This window comes from Neoarthrinium moseri (genome assembly GCF_022829205.1).
Source record: "Neoarthrinium moseri strain CBS 164.80 chromosome Unknown scaffold56_Wmoseri_CBS_16480, whole genome shotgun sequence".
NCBI lineage: Eukaryota > Fungi > Ascomycota > Sordariomycetes > Amphisphaeriales > Apiosporaceae > Neoarthrinium > Neoarthrinium moseri.
This window is the reverse complement of record NW_026055170.1, coordinates 136336-156189: the sequence shown is the minus strand read 5'-3', so window position 1 is coordinate 156189 and position 19854 is coordinate 136336. Positions and strand designations below refer to the sequence as shown.

The window sequence follows — 19854 nt, the reverse complement described above, 5'->3', positions numbered from 1 at the left end:
ATGCGGCTCCTGATGCCGTGCGGCAATTTATGTCGCTTGACTTGGGGTAGACATTCACATATATAACACCTGATTCCATACTTCCCCTTCCCACATATCTCTAACAAAATAGAACCAATCCCCCCGCCCCCTTCAATCCAACATGCGGTGGCCCAAGGTTATACTGGCGGCTATTAGTCTATTTGGCTCGGGTAAGCGTTCTCCCTCAAACTAGGAAACTTCAAGGTTGACACTTTCAAGTATTCGGCCAATCAGACACGGTCGGGTACACCGATAGCGAAACAGGAATCAAGTTTCAGTCATTCACTGATGCTGACACGCAAGTGTCTTGGCGTGTGGCACTTCCCGAGAAGACTGAGGGCGATTACGATGCACTGATCCAGATCGAAGGCCCAGCAAACCTCGGCTGGATTGGTTGGGCATGGGCCGGTACTATGGCATACAACCCTCTGACGATTGTTTGGGCCAATGGTAAAACTGTGGTCCACTCGTCTCGTATTGCTTAGTAGGTATCGCTCGTTCCTGGTTGATTTTGTCGTTATGCTAAATTGAATACAGCGGGTTCTACACACCGTCCGTCTACAATGAGACTACATATCAAGTCCTCAAGGGAACAGGTGTGACTGGAGACACCCTCAAGTTTACGGCACTATGCAAGGGCTGTACGACTTGGAAAGACTTCGATGGGAACACCCAAACCCTGGACCTGACACAACCAGCTCGCCTGGCTTATGCATTATCCCACGAGGTCGTCGAAAGTCCTTCGAACAGCAGCTCAAACTTCAACATACATGATAACGTTGGGCACTGGAATGCCGATCTTGTTGCTTCTAAGTCAGCGGATTTTAGCAGCTGGGTCTCGAAAAATACCATCCCAGCATCGAACGAATCCTTTCATTTCAGGAACAGGCGAGGCGCTTAATAATTGAGCCAGTTCCATTGTCTATTGAGAATATCTCAGTATACAGAAAATGTATACGGTGAGAACATAAAAGGAACGGAGAGAAGCAGGACATGTTGATAGACTACGCTATACACCATGAAGCATAATTCGTCAAGTGCCGTTCAACATACCGTGTGTGTGTTCATGAGGAAGATTTAGAGTCCAGGGTGCAAATGTTGATAGATCCTTGACTATGGGCGCCTCGTAGGACCTGCTACTCGCGAACAATGTCATCAAAATCATTGGCAAGCTTCGTGATAGCAGACTTGATCGCATATTCTCTCCCTGCTGTCCATCCTTGGAGTTCGTCAAGATTCATCTTGGCCTCCTCCATCATCCGCTGCATTTCCAACGGCTGCGGCCCACCAGCAGTGGCCCGGTTGCGAATGATAGCAACAGGGTCCAGAGTGTCACGAAACTCTTCCTCGCTCATAGGTAGGCATCGGGCATCTACCAGTCCCATGTGACTATATGTATTCTTCCAAATTTGAATCGCTTCGGAATACGGAAAGTCGCTTGGGCGTATCTGATGCTGTCTAGCATAAGCTACGATCCCGGATACGAAGTGATGTCCAATCCGAAAGGCAACGTCGTGTTGTCGCATAAGAACATCCGCTACCTCCTGAGACGCTGTCCAGTCGCTATTTAGCTCCTCCAACGCCCTGGCGCGATTTATCTGCAGAGCACGAAGAATGCGTCCCCAGTCTCTCAAGACCGACCTCGCGCCTTTCAGCACATCAATGTTATCGCTCGTGCTTCTTGCGTCGATCATTCCCGGAGTGATGTTGTGGGCCTGTAAAGCTCGGCCAATACCCAATGTCGCTACCTTCGAAGCATTGGCACGCGTGTTGTTCAGCAACCCTGGATTGCGCTTCTGTGGCATCGCGCTGGATACATATGTATTGTCCCCACCCTCCTGTAACGTAAGCCAAGGCCTGGGTTGCGCATACTGCGTCATGATATCCTGGATGAAGGCTCCGGCATGGATCATCATACTGGTACAGACTGCTCCGAGCTCGATTGGCATCTCTGTGCTGGAAATCTGAACAGCATCATACGCATTATCAGCTACGGCCGAGAATCCCAAATACTTGGCCATACGATCTCGGTTAAGGGGCCAACTGCTGCCATTCAATACAGTACTGCCCATTGCGCACCTGTCGAGTCGAGTATAGAATTGTCGCAGACGCTCTGCATCCCGGAGCAACCCAGCAACGTGCCCTAAGAGATAGTGTCCGTAGGAGTTGGGCTGAGCGGCAACGCCATTAGTATAATTGGGGACCAGAGTATCGACGTGTTCTTCTGCCAGCTGAACTATCTGATGCGTGGTTTGGTGTAGCTGATTGGCTAATGCCAATGCCTCTTCCCTTATCATGGCCGTGGAAGCAGTTGTATGCATGTCTTGACTTGAACGTCCTATGTGCAGACGTGTAACTTCAACACCAGCAGCCTGAATGAGCAACGGCTCGAAGTTAATGACGCGCCCAGGCCGGTGACCATTGGGTTGGTCTCCATTGACGAGCACTGTCGCGAGCCCTTTCGCGATACGGCGGCCTAACTCGCGGCCTAACAGCCCTTCGTCCAAATTGACAACCACGCTGGCTTTGTTGATTTGGCCAAGCCAGTAGAACCGATCCTGAGGCATAATGTCGACAGTCGTTGCCGTGTATCCTGTATCTGATCTGAGATTCGATAGGTGGCATGCACTGGCATTCTGCTCACGAAGGTGTACGTCTTCCACAAGAGGAAGGACGTGATACGCCAATCCAGTGCTATGCCCAAACCGTCGGTGGGGGCTACTTTGGAGGATCTGCATTTCTGAGCGACACTGAGGTAATATACATTTACAGATTTATATACTATTTAACACAAATTAAAAAGTCAATTTTGACCAAACGTCGTCTATAAAGCCGGTTCCCATTCTATCTCCAAGGTATCATTTCTATCAGATGCAAAACCCTTCACCAACGCTGACCATCACGCCCTAGTGATAAAACAAAGGAAATTACCGCAAGGCTCCTCTCTAGAAGCAGAAGATCTGATCTCGCATAGTAGACATCGCAGCAGACTTATCAAAGCCGAGATCAATCAATGATGCCTTTGCTGCTTTGACCATTCCTGGGGGGCCACAAATCATGACCTTGGAGTCCGCACTCGGCGCAGGGAACCTCGCGGCCATCATATCCTTGGTCACATACCCACTACCGTAAGACCAGTTCGGTGGCGGGCTATCAAGCAGGTAGAAGAGCTTGAAGTTCTTAGGGTACTTCTTGGCCATTACCTCCAGCTCGTCGCGCAGGAGGATATCGTCTTCTGTACGGTTGGCGTAGATCAGGCTGATCTCGGTGGTGTCACGATCGTCCTCGCAAATAGCACGTATCAACTGATACATGGGGGTGATTCCAGTTCCTCCAGCGAGCATTCCAATCTTCTTGCAGACTCCAGGTCGGTATCGCATGGCTCCCTTGGGACCCCTGAACTGGACCTCGTCCCCTTCTTTCAGATTTGCAAGGTACTGGCCGGTGAGAAGGCCATCAGGATAGCACTTGATGACCAGCTCGAGCACACCTTGGTCTGCATTGTTCGACACAGGGGTGTACGACCTGCTGACTGTCTTGCCATCGATGGATGCCGCAATAGTCACATGCTGTCCGATTGGCAAGCCAAGAACAGTCTGCGGAGTCGGCAGTTCAAATATGAACCGATATGTGTTGGGTGCAATCAGTATCTTTGATACGAGCGGCAAGGTTTGATAAGTGGTAGGGTGTAGCCACCCGCGTTGAAGGAGAGGCTCTGCTTTGACTGGTTTTGGCAATTTGGCATGAGGAGGATATCTCATAAATCCGTCGTGAAAATCGATCAACTTCATGGCCTTCTGCGTCAAGATTGTGCCCGCGACGGCAAAAGCTCCAGAGGCCACAAGCACGCCCTCAAAGAAACCAAATCTCTGCCCTTTTGAACCTCCAACCTTGAACCAATCTAGAGAAGGCGCCAGAGCATTGGGGAACGTGCCAACAGCGCTGCCACCGGCAAGGTGAGGAGCACAGTACCACCCGAGAGCACCCAGCACTACTGCTGCAGCACCAAGTGCTCTTGGGACATTACTTTGGCCCTTCGCCTTTGGTGGCTTAGGAGGGTGTGAGGGGAGGACCTTCACCGCCTTAGGAGCTGCCCGCTGTCCGGAACCCTTAAGTTTGCCAATACTGTACTCTGCCATGATATCGATAGCATCTTCTGAGTGACCAGCATTGTCAAAAGCCTCGGTGGCGTCTGCACCCGCAGCTTCAACAAGGATATCGGCACCTCCAGGATGATCATGGATGTACTTGGAGACATCGTAGACTGCAGAGCCAGGTAATTAGTGTTCAACTCTCCAAACTGATGTCAGAAAGTCCTACCTTGGCCATGGATCACCATCCAAGCATCGTCCGACTCTCTATGAGCGGCGACTTCCTTGGCGCTGTATTCGAAGTTGGTGGTCGTCATTGTAAATGCACTGCTGTTCACAGAATGGTTCGCATGCCAAATGAGACTCAAATTTCTAGGAATTCAACTATGATTCGAATCGCAACCTTTAAAAGGAGCCGGCAAATTGCCGTCGGAGAAAACCGACCACTATTTGATATCTTCGCATGACAAGGGATGAGAAGAGCTATGATACAGTTTTTACGATATCCACATTTGTTTACGCTGGTACCAGAAAAGATGCCGAGGCTCGTCAATAAGTCGCGACAAAGTTAGCGGGTCGAGCAGATTGCCACAGGGTCTCCCGGGACCCATCCGGCGACATTGCGGCATAACGGGCATTGCGGGCATTACGAAGCAAGCTGCTGTGCTCTCTGAGTGCCGCGGGCTAGACGGGCTCACTGTTGACGCCGTCAGGATTCACACGGACTCATCGTCCACAGGGAAACTCGGCTGGTAAAGAGTCAGCCGACTCAGGCGTTGCTGACCTACTGTGGTTCCTGTTGACTAGCAAGCCTTAACTAGTGTAACGCTGACCTAGGCGCCTGTCCACCCTTGTAACGCGGTACCAGCCAGGTGCGACACGTCAGGCTGCATGAACCGCTGCTGTCGGCGTTTACGAGCGCTGTTATTTTCAAGGTCCGTCGCCTCGGAAGTAAGATAATCTCAGACGTGCTCAAGGTTGCATTTAGAAGATTCCATCGAAATGCTATCCTGACTAAACCTATCCTAGAAAGCCTCCCGGCATGGACTGATTGCTGCTTGGCTGCCGCAAGTTGACGGGCGTGCCATAGTAGTGCCTGCGTCGATCATCTGCTCCACCCAAAAGCCACCCCGAAAGCCACCCCGAAGGCAACTTTCTCCTTTCTGGAATCGTTCCCTTTCCGATTGAATTGTGATTCCTGGCCCTTGCATGGAACAATACTTGAACAAGTACAAATGGAGACAGCTTACAAACCGACGTCACCGGCACCGCTGGATGGCCGACATTCTTAAAACCCCGTCGGCGTTTCCCTTTCATTTTCGCCTTATCGTGACGGGTCCCCCGAACCTAGTGAATTTTTTTGCATGCCTCGGCACGGAACGGCTCCACCGACTCGGTCATGGACCCTAGACAACGCTGTCAGGGATGGATCACTCTGGCGACCGACGACGTCTTAAATATCATGAAGATGTTGCCAACCACTTAATCATTCTTGTTCGATCCACGTCTGGCATTTAGCATCTTGACTCTGAAATCAGATTGCCCACTGCGTCTCATGGCATCCAAGCAATTCTATCTTCTGGGCGAGGACCCCTCAACCGCAAGGGAGATTGATATCTCATCTTTCGCGGACGAAGATGATCTCAGACATAATATTGCTGCGCACTTTGCCATCGTCGACCCCAAAGGTATCACAGCTAGCTATCAAACCGATCTGACAATTTGCTAACTAGTCTTAGGTGTTGGTTTCGTGTCGCAGAATGTCCTGTTGACAACCGCAGCAGATGTGCAAGCGTCTGAAGGTCCCATTGCCATCAGCATTGATGGAAAAGCCGTCCGAGAAGTTCCTGGCCCGTCAGGGCTTCCGTACATCGGAAATTACTTTGAGGTGTACCCAGACCACCTGGGCAACCACCAACGCCTTTTTGAAAAGTACGGGCCTCTCTTCAAGACGACGAATATGGGAAGCGTGGTCTACCACACCAACGATCCTGCGCTAGCCTCTATATTCTTTGGGGAGAGTGATTTCTTTACGAAGAACATCATCCCTGGGCACCCTCTTTACCCTATCAAGAACCAGGAAGCGGGTGTTTTCCTCGGAGACACCAACACAGAGGAATGGAAGACCGCTCACAAGTTCTTGCCTCCAGCATTTGGACCCAAAGCTGTTCGGCATTACGCCCCAACCATGCAAAAGACCATTGAGGATGCATTCAAGGTATTCGATGAGCTCGACGAGAGAGATGAGGCATGGAACGTGTACCCTTACATGCTGAAGCTGGGTTCCCAGGCCGTCGGCAAGCTGGTTCTTGGCATGGACTTTAAGCACTTCACAGCCGTCGATGCCCCACCACACGAGATGGTTATCAGGATAGCAGAGTCGTTGGCACTGAACAAGAAGGTCACGTCGATGGGCAGCTGGTACGCACACATGCCCTTTGGTGACCCCAAGAAGTTGCGCGATGCACGATGGCGCATTGTAGAGATGGTGAACGAGTCCATCGAAGCCGCTTCGAAGGGTGTCGAGAGCCTTGAACTCCAGGAGGCTGCGTTGAAGGCCGAAAACATGGTTGGTAAGTAACCACTATCCACAAGTGATCGGGCATTATGCTAACCGTTGAATAGACTACGTCCTTCGTGCTACGGATAGCAAGGGAAACAAACTCCCCAAGGAGAGAGTTATGGAGCCCCTCGTTGTGGCAACCGGCGCAGGCTTCACGACTACTTCTTCATTACTCTCGTGGTTGATATATGGCCTGGTCGCATATCCCGGAAACCAAGAGCGGTTGCTGCAAGAACTGATTGATAACGACTTTGATGAGAACACCCAAATAACCGCGGAATTCACTCAGAAGCTTACCTTCCTTGACAAGTACATCAAGGAAACGCAGCGCCGACACAACCCGTCATACCAGCCGGCCAGAACATCCAAGGTCGATATGATTCTTCCTGGCGGCTACAAGCTGCCAAAGGATTCTATCTGCATCCCTGCTTTACACCACATCCACAATAATCCCAAATTGTGGGACAACCCGAACATGTTCGAGCCTGACCGATGGGATACTGAGCAGGTCAAGAACCGACCGAATGCTTCATACATTCCTTTTGCAACTGGCCCGCGCATGTGTATCGGCTTTAACTTTGCTCTTCAAGAGGTGAAGGTATTCCTCCCGAAGTTGATATACCGTTACAAGTTCAGCATGGCGTCCGACGGGCCGATCGAGTATGACCCCATGTTTCAACTGATTCGGCCCAATAATCTGTATGTTAGGGCTGAGAGGAGGGTCAAATGGCCGCCGAGGAGCAATTAAATCGTATCATACGGACCAATTCAGGCGCAACGAAGTATTGTAACAGTAGCTGGTAGCATTCATCAAGGAGTTAGGGGCAGACTACATTTTCACCTAGACTTACATCATACCCTTTAGACTAGAATATAATGCCTAGAAGTCATGTTAAATCAGACAGAATCAGACAGGGATATGTTTCAATGAGCTGGCTGATGTGCCACTTCAACAAGATTCAGGGCTTAATCCAAGGGCCTGGTAAATACTCTTTGTTGTACTTCATGAAGAACCAGTCATCTGAAAGATATCTATCATCCTACATTCATAGTGGGCATCCACCAAGATACCGGGCATGCCGTTACTACGCCGGCCACAATTCTACTAAACATTGTTTCTCAGTTGGCCAGAACTTACCAGGACCCGTAGACCATTATGACCACCCGCTTCACTACTGATAGCTTCATTGTAGGTTAGACTTTATATCTGCTTTGAATAGAGTGCGCTGCTGCAACTAGCAACACAGTTATCGTATCCGGGCCACAAGCACAATCATACTCCTTCCAATACAAGGAGAAACCTTCGCTCTTAAATAGTTAATATAATATTAACTTTATCGTAAAAAGAAATTTATAAATACGATTTATAAAGAGATATAAGTTCGTTCAAAAATGATATAAAATATTTTATAAATAAAATCTTAATAATATAATATATAATATTTTATTATAAAATAAATAAAAGAAGAAACATATAACTTATAATAAAACAGTGTCGATTAATTAGGCCTGACTTCGAAGATAAGCTTCGCTGAATGGGTAGTCAATATAGCCTTCGGACTTCATTGGGGTATAAAATGTGCTCCGATCATACAGATTGGGGTCCAGGCAGTTTCGTAACCGAAATACAAGATCCGGTGTTGACACGAAATATCTTCCAAAGACCACAGCCGCATCGAACTGGCAGTACTCTTCATCCACAGCCTTTGTCGCGGAATCTAATGTGAACCCTCCGGCGACTAGCACCGGTGACTGCTGACCCCAGATGTCCAACATGAAGTCCACTCCTTCCACTTTCTCGACATCAGTCCAGTTGTTTACTCGAGACTCGATGATGTGCAAATACGCCAACTCGTACCGTTTCAATTCCCTCACCAGGTGCGAAAACTGAGGTACCGGATCCTGCATTCTCATCGATTGAAAAGTGCTCCATGGGCTGAATCGAATGCCCACACGGTCACTGCCAACGGCATCGACGACGGCCTTTGTCGTTTCGAGAGCAAATCTTGAGCGGTGCCCAACTGATCCACCCCACGAGTCGCTTCGTTTATTGCAGGTGTCTTGAATGAACTGGTCGATCAAATAGCCGTTTGCTGCGTGCAGTTCCACCCCATCAAAGCCCGCGGCGATTGCATTCTTGGCCGCAGTCGCAAAATCCGCAATGCATGCCCATATCTCAGCCTCCGACATTTCTTTAGGGGTGCGACTACTCGAATCAATCGCGATGGCACTTGAACTGTAACAAGGATAGGGATCCGCAGCCGCACGCCCAGGCGCACATATCTGCAAGAATATAGAGCAATCCTTGGAGTGTACCGCGTCCGTGATATCTTTCCAGGCCCTTATCTGAGCACTCGTCCAGATCCCTGGAGAGTAAGCAGATCCACAATGGGTTTCTGATGGCATGGTCGCCTCCGCGATGATTAACGTGCCGGGCGTTGAGGCGCGCTGTGTGTAGTATTCTTTGGCGATAGATAAGGGAGCATGGTCTAGACCAGCTCTCAGCCGGGTCAAAGGAGCCATAACCACCCGATGTCTCAACTCGACTCGGCCGATCTTCATAGACTGGAAAAGCCGTGTATCTGCCATGATGAACCGGTGCTGCTTCAATGCAAGATGCTGTTGTGAAGGGCTGATTGTGTCTGAAGCCAAACAGCTCGAGATTAGAGGTCCAGTGCCTCTTGTCTTTATAATGGGCTTGCTGGGCTCTGAGTGGATCTGGTTGATAAGCATTATGATGTGGTTATCAAGTTTTTCCACGCTAATGAAGAAAGCGCTGTCGTGGGTCATGATGTCTACAACAGTCTGGAAGAATGGTTACACTCGGTTCCATCATGCTATTTGACAATGTTCAGCGGGTTTGGATGGGTACATAGTGGAAAGGACATGAAATCGTGTGATTGGCGTTCGGTATATAACTCGACTTCTGAAGAGAAGGATTCAACATTTGATACTCGGATTCAGTGAGCAGGTGTATAACCCTGACCTTGCACGAGCTGTATGGCGACAAGTCCTGTTGACTGTTGATAGTGGCCAAGGCTCCTCGTTTATACGCTCTGTCTTCCCTTAAAATTCACAATCGCCTGTAGCATTGGCAAGTGGCTGGCAAATCAAACCATGCGACGGAAAATTCGTCACGGGAGTTAACTCGTACGTACTCCACCACGCCCTGTGATGCTTCGTGCAAGATCAGGGCTATACACCTGCTCAGTGAAATCGAATATCATATCCAAATAGGAATTTACCTAATGATCAAAGCTAGTCCGGTTAAGGGAAGGGTCTTGGTTCAAAGTATGCACTGGAAGATGTCTAGATACTAGTATCAACCGCCCATCGCGCTAAGTGGAAGTAGGCAAAACGTTCACTGAGAGCCATAAACAATGAGTTTAACGCGTTCAAAGGCTCAGATGCAGGCTTAGCCAGACAGGGGTCCAAAGTGTCGAAAATTAATGCGAAAGTTAGCTGCCTCGCGGATGCAAGGTAAAGCAGTGCGTTCGGAGGCCCCAAAATATCAGTCGAGTCGATGACTGAGAGAGAGAGCGACGCCCCAATTCATTGGCGGGTCCTTTACAAACTCTTGGGGTGCTCTGACTTCCATGTGGGCTCATACGCACTTCATGGCTAAAAGAGACGAATTAAAGTACTTGTAGTGACAGTTGTATGTATACCAGTAAGAAGAATTAACAAAGCCATAACATGCAATAATAGGAGAGAGCATGCAGATTTGTTTTAACTTATGTTTTTCGGAAACCAGAATTGAAATCATTTTGGCTGTGCCCTTATATGATCACAGAACGGTGGTTCAAAGATTTAATAGTCTGGAGTGATGTTTAACCGAAGGCGTAAAGATATCAAGTTAGTTGCAAGCGCTCTCTCTTTGTTCCATTACTCGCAATTCGCGATTTGGTAGATACTAAGAAAATTGGGTTAGTGCGTGCGATGCCTACCTATGAACTTTGAAGAGAAGCTAGCAGGTTTAGTATCCCGGTATCATTTCTATGACTTATGTCTATCGCCTACGGGTAGTTGAAGATTTCCGTAACGATCGAAGGTTAGTAGATCGTCCATGCACAGATTTAGACCTGAAGAAATGGGTGCAGGTGCTTTGGCTTTCTGGTTGGATGACTGAGGAGACGAGCCCGTAAAGAGAGTAGCTCTGCTCTTTAGTACCTTAAATTTCAGGTAAGACAGGCCTTGAGATTTTGTGGTGATTCGTCCGTAGGACGGGTGAGAAAACGTCAGATTCCGCACAGGTTGCATGGTGGCTTGAGGAGCGTGATCATATCCATTGGATGAATCTCGGGGATTCTTGGGACACTGAATACCGTGCCGCATCCATGCTTCTTGTTATCTCCAACGTTAGGATATCCCGCAGTCCAGCCTGTCGCTCGATGTGAGCGGCGGCGTTAGCGCGAACGACAAGGGCAAGAATTACGAACAGAAATCGCATTAAACGTGAAAATAAAGTTGAAATTTCGTCCAGCAAGGTCAAGACTCTTTGAACAGTGACATAAAGAGGATGAACAAATTCGCGGCTTTTCGCATTGGTGACCCGACAGCCATTCAGGGTTGTATCTAGCTGGGATGTCCATTTAGTGTCCTGAAACATGAATGGCTGCGGGAAATGGGATTGCTGGGCAGATCTGGACTGTGCCGCATAAGCTGGTCACCACACTGGGCACATTATCCAGATGGCCTGTTCCCGACCGTTTGGATCGCGAGTCCAGAACGGCACTAGAAGGGCCATAGCGGCCAATCCGAACAAGTTCGTAGGTGGCAACTGATGCTTCAAGCCCCTTTAGGTCGTAATAGTCAATTGCCTTTAGGCAATTTGGAGGAACAGTACGCAGCGCGCTACCTGATTGAAGGACGCATCTCTGCAGACATGGGCTATGATCATCTCAGCCAGCGCTGAACCCCTGTCGAACCTGTTCTGAAAGGGCCAAAGGCAACCGGAATTATGAGACGGATTGAAATCCCAGCAAGTCGGCGCGATAACTATTAGCTCACCTTCCTATCTAGGCTACTTAAGCGACGTGTCGTGATTGGCATCAGAAGGTGCGCGATTGCATTGCACCATTCGTGCGATGTAAAAGTGCCAATTGCAAACCCTCCAAGTCTGAGGTATCACGGTAAGAGGAGGGGTTCTGCAAACATAAGATGGGGCGCCGCGCTGCCAAGTCGACAAGCCTTGGCTTGGTTGTCCTATAGCGTGCTACGCAACACTAACTATACAGCATGCCGCCGAACACGGTTATCGTTGGATCGCTCAACTCTGTTGAGGGCAAGGTCGTTGATGTCCCCACCCATCAAGCCATCGACGAGAAAATTCGCATCGCTGCCGAGGATCCAGCACGAAGCAAGGAGGTAGTGCCTGCTGAGATCACGGCTGCCGCGCCTCAATACGATGGTGAAGAACCCAAGAAGGACGGCGATGGCGAGGACGTTATCATCATTACGGGTGCCGATGCTGCCAAGCACCTACTGCCGCTACGCGATGATCACGAACCGGTCTTAACCGCCCGGAGCATATTTCTGGCTACTGTCCTCTCGGCGTTCCAGGCGGTCATGTACCAGATCTACATGGTGAGAAAGCGAGAGCTCAGTTGGAGCTTGAACCTCGATTATTGATTGACGATCTATCTAGTTCAAACCGACCACAATTACCATCTCGGGCACATTTATCGTCCTCATCTCGTACTTCGTTGGCAAGGCCTGGGCTGCCTTTCTACCCCGTGGTGACCGATTAGAGGCTCGATGGAGGGCGAAAGGCGGCCAAGGTAAAATTCCGAAATATATATCGCTCATCTCCTTCTTCAATCATGGACCATGGAATCTGAAGGAGCATGCGATATGCTCTATCACTGCAACCTCCGCGTCGCAAGCGGCACCCAGCATCCAGGTCTTCGCAGCGCAGGATCTTTTTTACGACCTACCCCTCAGCGCAACCACTGTCATCCTGAGTACTATCTCGATTGGTCTGTTCGGGTACGGCTTGTGTGGTATCATCCGGCCAATTGTTGTCTGGCACGTCGATGCGGTATACTGGAGTGTCCTCCCCACAATTAAGACTCTCCAGGGGCTGCATTGGCAAGATGTGAAGAACTCCAAGCCTCTCCGATTCTTCTGGTACAGTTTCATAGGAATGTTCGCTTATGAATGGTTGCCTGCATACATATGGCCATGGCTCAACTCGGTCTCCATTCCCTGCTTGGCCTCAATGCACGCCACTGGCGACAAGGCCGCCGTCCTGACGAATATTTTTGGCGGTTCCATCAACAATGAGGGCCTGGGACTCTTCACCGTGTCACTTGACTGGCAATATGTAAGAGAGCGCATCTTTTATTAGGGTACAACGTTGACTGAACCGACTTTGGCAGATCACTTCCTTCCAGACCTCTCTCCCTCTCAAATTACAAGCGCACCAAGCCGCAGGTTTCTTTTTCTGCTTCATTGCGATGATTGGGATCTACTATACCAATGCATGGGATGCCATGTCCCAGCCATTCATGTCGACACGGCTTCGGACAGAAGACGGATCAGCATATCCCATTACCAAGGTCTTCTCTGGTGGCGTGCTTGATCAGGAGGCCTTTGCCACTTACGGCATCCCCAGCCTGGCAGGGTCATTTGCGTATGCGATGTTCATGGCAAATGCTGCTGTACGTATATCAGTGTCCCACAATATCCACTTGTATATTCTACGAGACTAACTGTTGTGTAGATTGGAGCCCTTGTTGCCCACTGCATTTTGTTTTGGGGCGGGGATGTAGTGAGATCATATAAGAGTGCAAGGCAGGGTCGATATGATGATTTGCATCATGCTCATATGGCCAAGCACTACAAGGAGACACCGTGGTGGTGGTACGTTATTGTGCTCGTCGTCAGCTTTGTTCTTGGCCTTGTTGTCGTTGTCAAGGAGAATGTCACGCTTTCGGCTTGGGCATATGTGGTTGCGCTGATTCTGGGAACAATCATCGCGCCCTTCGTAAGTTACCCACTCTGACATGGAAGGGTCTCATCTGATTTCATCGCAGAGCACTCTACTTTACTCTCGTTACGGAAACGGAATTGCCACGAATAACCTGTCCAAGATGCTTGGGGGCCTCTTGGTGCCGGAGCGTCCCATCGGTAACATGTACTTTGCTGCATGGTCACACAATGTAATCAACGATTGTGTGCAGCTATGCCAAGACCTCAAGATGGGAGAATACTGTACGTCGGTCCACCTCTATGGTCTTTCTGATACACGTTAACGCAACAAAACAGTGAAGATACCGCCACGAATAATGTTTCTCACCCAAATATACGGAACAATCTTGGGCGGCTTTATCAATTACGCCGTTATGATCTCCATCGTCAACGGAAACCGCGAGCTCCTTGCAGACAGCGACGGTAATTCGTCTTGGAGTGGCGCAACCATGCAATCTTACAACACAAATGCAACTTCTTGGGCGCTTGCAAAGTATCTTTACAGGGCTGGCGGGAAGTACGAAATGGTCCCTATCGGAATAGGAATTGGCGCTGGCATTGTCGTCGTCCATCGTGTCTTTGCATATGTGGGTTCCCCTCTCCCCCTTTTTTCGTCTCCATGTCCCACGATCACATCAATCTTGCTGTTGCCCCAGCTAACTCGGATGGTCTCAGTTTGTTCCCAAAATCCGAAACTTCTCGACCTCAGAGATAAACTTCCCCCAGTTCATTCAATACGCCGGCTACATCCCTTACAACCAATCTCAGACATGCGTTCTTTTCAGTTGGGTTATCGGGGGCTTCTATGTTCAGTACTACCTGCGAAACTATCGCCCGCGCATCTTCAAGGACTACATGTACCTTGTTACTGGCGCATTCGACGGCGCGAGTCTATCGGTACTGTTCATTCTATCCTTCGCCGTCTTTGGCGCTGGTGGGCCTTCAATTCCCTTTCCTACATGGTGGGGCAACAATGCTGATGGAAATTACGATCTTTGCCCTACGGCGGAGTAGGTGTCGCGAGCTGGCATTGTGGAAAGATGGCATCACAAGAGGCACTGATTGCGGGCTAGTCCCAATTCTTGTGCCTGCTGTCTTCAGCGCAGAACCGCACAGGACGCAAACTGAGCTCAAGGTTATTACATTTTAAACAGGGGTATAGAAAGAAGAATAAAAACTATGTTTCATAACATCATGACCTCATTTGCGGTGTGGGAAAGTCTTTTTTGTCTTCAGTCATTTGTAAGCCGGCCGGAATAGTTGTGCTATGGACACTAGTGTAATATACCCATGGGCAATGCAACATGACTACTCTAAAGCTATTACGAGGACAGACCCGGAAAATTACTAGTATCTTGGGCGGAATTGTGAATCTGGCGCCATTACCACGCGCAGCGTCTAATCGGCGATATCAAAGATGACCTAATATGATCTGATCCGGACATGTGATAATGCATGTGGAGCATTAGATTGGGCTACCGTGTTCTTTTCAATATAGTCGCATTATAGATGACCTACAACGCAACCGGTCGTGTCGGCAACAATTGATCCCCTTTGCGTTAGCTTATATTGAGTGCTTTGCACGTTTGCCGGCATATTAAATGTGTTATTGAGACCGCCATCTTGTAGAAGGCAAGATGCACACGACAGAAAGTCTAAGGGATATTCCCCCGGCGCTTCAATCCAAGGTGAGTAAAACAAAAAAGAATTCGTGCATACGATGCTGGCTGCTTAAACTTAATAGTCGCTACATCTTTTAACGGAAAATACCCCAAATGGTAAAAAGGTCCAGATTCTACTTGAGGAGCTTCGAATTGCAAACCAGATCACCTGGGAAACGCACCTCATTGACTTGGAATCCGAGGAACAGAAGAAGGATTGGTTCCTCGCGCTGAACCCTAATGGTATCTTTCTATTGCTGCTGGGAAAATGGACCTAGAAGGTTCATGCTTACACCTCTCAGGCCGAATACCACTCTTGTACGACAATACGCCAGATCTGCCTATTTGTGTAATGGAGAGCTCAGCGATATTGATATACCTACATGAGAACTTCGACAAGGACAAAATCTTTGGGTTCGACACAGCCGATGAGCGAAGTCAAGCATTCCAATGGTTATTCTTCTGGCATGCAGCGGCTCCGATACAGGGACAAACTAGGCATTTCTCTGATAGACTCGGCGAATCGTTCCTATGTTAGTTTGGGAGACCATATGTCGTACGTTGAGAAGGCTAACTGGGTGGCATGTAGATGTGAATACACGCTTGAGGAATGAGATGTTGAGAATCTACTCTGTGTTAGACGACCATCTCAGCGGGAAGCATCGATATTCCATTACCCGAGACTACATAGCTGGCGCAGGTGTGGGTAAGTACAGTATCGCGGATATAGGAACCTGGCCACACGTCAGGGCCTGGAGATCTCTAGGCTTCTCGCATGACGACATGCTGGCATATCCTCATCTGCTGGAGTGGATTTCCAGGGTCGCGGATAGACCAGGTGTCCAGATTGGTATTAGCGACAAATATGATAGCGAAGAAAACCCAAGCCTGATAGTTCGAGGGATCTAGCATCAAATTAGAAGAGGTTTCAGCTTTGTGGCATTTGAGGGAAGAGGTGCGGATAATTGTATCTCGACAACAACCCACAGTCGATTCGTAGGCAGCCTCCCATAGCTGAGGTGTAGGATGAGTTAAGATCGCAGGAGTAACGGCTCAAATAGATAACGGTGCAAGGCTGTCCCTAAATCTGAAGATACTGTACAATTGGGCTTCCCAAATTCAATAAAGAAAGAACAAAATCAAGCCACGTGCGCTTGAAAGCTTCTGTAGCGTGCGGAAACTCCACTGAGTTCCAATTGGAAGCTGTCAGTCATGGATTGTCACTGCTATCTTTATATAATTCTGTTATACATATTCTTAGGGAGCTCTAGAGCGGATGATAAACGGTGATCGATGTTTCTTATGCTGTAGAGGCAGGCTTACACATCTTTACCATAGCTGGAAGCTTTTCTACCCAGGTTGAACGGTATAGCTGCCTGCCTGACCATTGGGTCAAGGCGATCCTATCGCCGATATGCTTAGATCGGCTGACGGTTTGACCATCATGCCTCTCTGTTGTATTCCCTTCCAGAAGACATACTGCGAAGATGGCACCACCACTATCTTTTGCAAGTGGTAAGGCTGCTAAGTTTCAGACTTTCAAGGCTACCCAACACTGTTCTGACTTTGGGCTGATGAGAAAATGGTTAACCATTTCCATGGATGCCGGCGTTGTCTGAGGAGCCAAGCGAGATCCCCTGAATGTCCGGAAATAATGTACTGTCGCATGGCGTAATTCCATCCGAGCCAGATGCACACCCAGGCAGGTTCGAGTTCCAGCGCCAAACGGGTTAAAAGCAAGTTTGGGTGATGTGTCGAACGCTCCCTCGGCAGTCAAGAACCTCTCTGGCATGAACCTGGAAATGTTAGCACTAAGCCTTGAGGGTGGACTCAAGGGGAAAGGAACTCACTTCTCTGGCTGGCTGTATATTGTCGAGTTACGGTGGAGACTAAATGCTTGAGTGCTGACTGTAATGCCTTCCGGGATGTAATGGCCTGCCAACGTGGCGCCACCTTTCGGCACGATTCGTGGGAGGGCGCCAGGGGCAGCACCATGTAATCTCAATGTTTCTTCGATGACAGCAGACAGGTAAGGAAGGTTCTTCAGATCTTCGTCTGTGTAAGTCTCCGGGAGGTTTCCCACCTCTTCTTCCAGCTTCGCTTGGATGGAACTGTTTGATAAGACTGCCCATACAATGTAGGTCAGGGTCACTGCAGTCGTGCCGGATCCGGCCACGATGAATCCTGCAGCCTCGAATGCCACTTGGTAGTCTGTCAATGTGGCATCCTCCTTCTCATTCTCGGCAACCAGCTTGGAGAACATATTGGCGCCTTTGAGACCAGAGTAGCGGACCCGGCGCATCGTCTCTTCGGCAATTCTTTGTACCTCCTCGTCGGATTTCACAAAGTCTTGGACAGACTGTATGGGGACGTATCTAAGAAGCGCAGCGAGCAGAGGCAGTTCAGATTTGAAGCCTCCAAACTTGGTCGAGTCTTCGATCTTCTGCATTTCGGGTGTTTTCTGGCAAAGCACTTGTCAGTATCGGTGCTTCTTTCAGCTGAGAACTTGGAACATAGAGCGAGTTATCAAACCTTTTCTTTGTCCAGCATCCCAAGCGGTTCGCCAAATGAGAGATGAGATATTACATCTGCCGTCATGAACGTCCACCATTTGAACACATCGACTTGACCATTCGCACTCAGTTCAGCTTTCATTTTGTTAATCGTCATCTCAACCTTCTCCAAAACTACAGAGTGCCAATTCTGCATCAACGCTGAGTTGCTGAATAAGGGAGCGAAGAGCTTCCGCCTTTGCGCATGTTCTCGGGGATCAATCATGGAGAAGACGTCTGCGGTTTCTCCTGTTCGAAATGTCTGATACCACGGGCTTTTTACATAACCGCCCCCAATGCGATGTATCTCTTGGAACGCGGCCGGATCTGCTATGTCGATCTCGTGAGGTGAGACCCGGATCACAGGGCCATACTTTTGGTGCATGTCATGGATATAGTGCATCCGCCGACCCGTGATGACATGCTTCTTTAGCCACAGGTGTGTGAACTTTGCGTGCCATGGTCCTGGGATGCCTCGTAGGGGTGTGAAGTATGCTCGCCGGAATATCTGACCTGACGTTAACGGGAATCGTCTCCCAACCTAAACCAGGCATGAGTACCAACCTGGAACAGGAATATGCCCAGCAACACGCACAACACATTAAGAACAGTGATTTTGTCGAGCATCGTGTGCATCTAGATTATGCCGATCCGAGTGAGTTTGATGAAGTAACTCGGAGAGTCGGAGAGGAGGGAACGCAGCCAGTGTACTGCTATGCAAGTTGGAAGTAACACATACATCATGAGAGGTTGGCCTCTCATATACCAGGAGGCGTTTTGCCAGATCGTGGGGTTTCGGCTGGTCATCTGGGGGCGTGGGGCCGCTAGTTCGTGGCGCCTACTCCACAACCCGGTCGGGAAGTGCAGAAATCCCCACTGGGGATCTGGGGATTCAACATTGCGGCCAAGATTCGCAGCAAGCTCGGCATTGGAGCATTCTGATCGGCGGAGAGTTCTTGGACAGTCTCAACTTCAGGCGCGCATCCCTACGATCTTTGATCATGACCCCGGTTTTCTCGGGCCCCCTATACGTCCCCATTCGCGCTTACTCAGCGGATAGAAGCTCCTTCAAAGGGTGCTTGTAGAGCCCTGACTATTCTAACATTCGTAAAAGAGTCTTGAATCCCCATTACCACTTGAGAAGTTCTCGCAAATTCTCAAGTAAAATACTCATCGCGCTTGGAACCAAGTCGTCAGAACAGACTGTGGACTATTGTATCGCGTGTGGCCGACGCCCAAGCTTTGCGAGAGTTATACTTCAATCTCGATAAAGCAGTCATCAACCAGGAATAGGAAGGCTACTATGTTTGGCCAACACCCAACCGGCTTTTAAATGCGGGATTGCTTACAGGCAGCTATGGCTCTCCCCAACCTCCGCGGAGTCATATAGATATCAGTTGCATTAAAAAAGAAGTGAAGGACCGCGCGGGGATATCTACGCACAAACATTTTCGGGGCAATTCCTGTCCAGGACCAACCACGCTCCGTGTCGGCCACCCAGAGTATTCACGAAGTGTAAGTTGACGAGCCGTCATCTGTTACCATTAGCGACTTAGGACTATGGCAGTAATGAAGTAACAGCTCCTCGGATGACTGCTGACCACGACGGCCAATGTCGGGGTCTTGTAAAATGCACCGCGCATTGTGCTGTTCACGGCGTCATGGTTTTGAACTAGTGCCAGCCACAAATTGCCAACTGCTCCTCGTAAGAGTTTGGCTTACCCCGTACTTCTGAAAACTCTGGGGACGATGCCGAGCGGGCTCAGCCGCTTGTGGGGTATGGTGCCAGTGGAGATCACTTGACCGTCAATGAGCCAAGCCAGACGGTAAGGTGGAGGTGGGACCGTTGAATGAATAGTGAAACGTCGCCTTGAACGACAGGTTCACATCAACTATACTTGCAACCGTCGTGAGCAGGCAACATCCGAAATGGACAGGCAAGGCCGTTTAGAGATGTGACTCAAGTGGCTCGGTTCCTGATTTCGCAACAGGTA

At 49.3% G+C, this 19854-nt stretch overlaps 8 protein-coding genes across 8 annotated transcripts; 4 read left to right on the top strand and 4 right to left on the bottom strand.

The window, feature by feature from the left end:
- Positions 1–142: 142 nt before the first annotated feature.
- JN550_010625 (uncharacterized protein) lies at positions 143–922 on the top strand (the record flags this gene model as incomplete). Its single annotated transcript, XM_049308900.1, has 3 exons — positions 143–191; positions 241–505; positions 559–922. The coding sequence occupies 3 exons, from the start codon at positions 143–145 to the stop codon at positions 920–922; spliced, it is 678 nt and encodes a 225-aa protein (XP_049167430.1).
- Positions 923–1157: 235 nt separating this feature from the next.
- JN550_010624 (uncharacterized protein) lies at positions 1158–2759 on the bottom strand (the record flags this gene model as incomplete). Its single annotated transcript, XM_049308899.1, has 1 exon — positions 1158–2759. One exon carries the CDS (start codon positions 2757–2759, stop codon positions 1158–1160), a length of 1602 nt encoding a protein of 533 aa, XP_049167429.1.
- A 207-nt stretch (positions 2760–2966) lies between these two features.
- Positions 2967–4429, bottom strand: JN550_010623 (uncharacterized protein; the record flags this gene model as incomplete). Its single annotated transcript, XM_049308897.1, has 2 exons — positions 2967–4285; positions 4342–4429. 2 exons carry the CDS (start codon positions 4427–4429, stop codon positions 2967–2969), a joined length of 1407 nt encoding a protein of 468 aa, XP_049167428.1.
- A 1238-nt stretch (positions 4430–5667) lies between these two features.
- Positions 5668–7423, top strand: JN550_010622 (uncharacterized protein; the record flags this gene model as incomplete). The annotated part of the gene is made up of 3 exons (XM_049308896.1): positions 5668–5800; positions 5852–6685; positions 6738–7423. 3 exons carry the CDS (start codon positions 5668–5670, stop codon positions 7421–7423), a joined length of 1653 nt encoding a protein of 550 aa, XP_049167427.1.
- A 755-nt stretch (positions 7424–8178) lies between these two features.
- JN550_010621 (uncharacterized protein) lies at positions 8179–9465 on the bottom strand (the record flags this gene model as incomplete). Its single annotated transcript, XM_049308895.1, has 1 exon — positions 8179–9465. One exon carries the CDS (start codon positions 9463–9465, stop codon positions 8179–8181), a length of 1287 nt encoding a protein of 428 aa, XP_049167426.1.
- Positions 9466–11913: 2448 nt separating this feature from the next.
- JN550_010620 (uncharacterized protein) lies at positions 11914–14661 on the top strand (the record flags this gene model as incomplete). Its single annotated transcript, XM_049308894.1, has 7 exons — positions 11914–12261; positions 12323–13000; positions 13056–13337; positions 13400–13663; positions 13713–13890; positions 13945–14234; positions 14323–14661. 7 exons carry the CDS (start codon positions 11914–11916, stop codon positions 14659–14661), a joined length of 2379 nt encoding a protein of 792 aa, XP_049167425.1.
- Positions 14662–15284: 623 nt separating this feature from the next.
- On the top strand, positions 15285–16217 carry JN550_010619 (uncharacterized protein; the record flags this gene model as incomplete). The annotated part of the gene is made up of 4 exons (XM_049308893.1): positions 15285–15335; positions 15392–15551; positions 15611–15841; positions 15898–16217. 4 exons carry the CDS (start codon positions 15285–15287, stop codon positions 16215–16217), a joined length of 762 nt encoding a protein of 253 aa, XP_049167424.1.
- A 622-nt stretch (positions 16218–16839) lies between these two features.
- Positions 16840–18487, bottom strand: JN550_010618 (uncharacterized protein; the record flags this gene model as incomplete). The annotated part of the gene is made up of 4 exons (XM_049308892.1): positions 16840–17104; positions 17159–17769; positions 17841–18368; positions 18425–18487. 4 exons carry the CDS (start codon positions 18485–18487, stop codon positions 16840–16842), a joined length of 1467 nt encoding a protein of 488 aa, XP_049167423.1.
- Positions 18488–19854: the final 1367 nt, after the last annotated feature.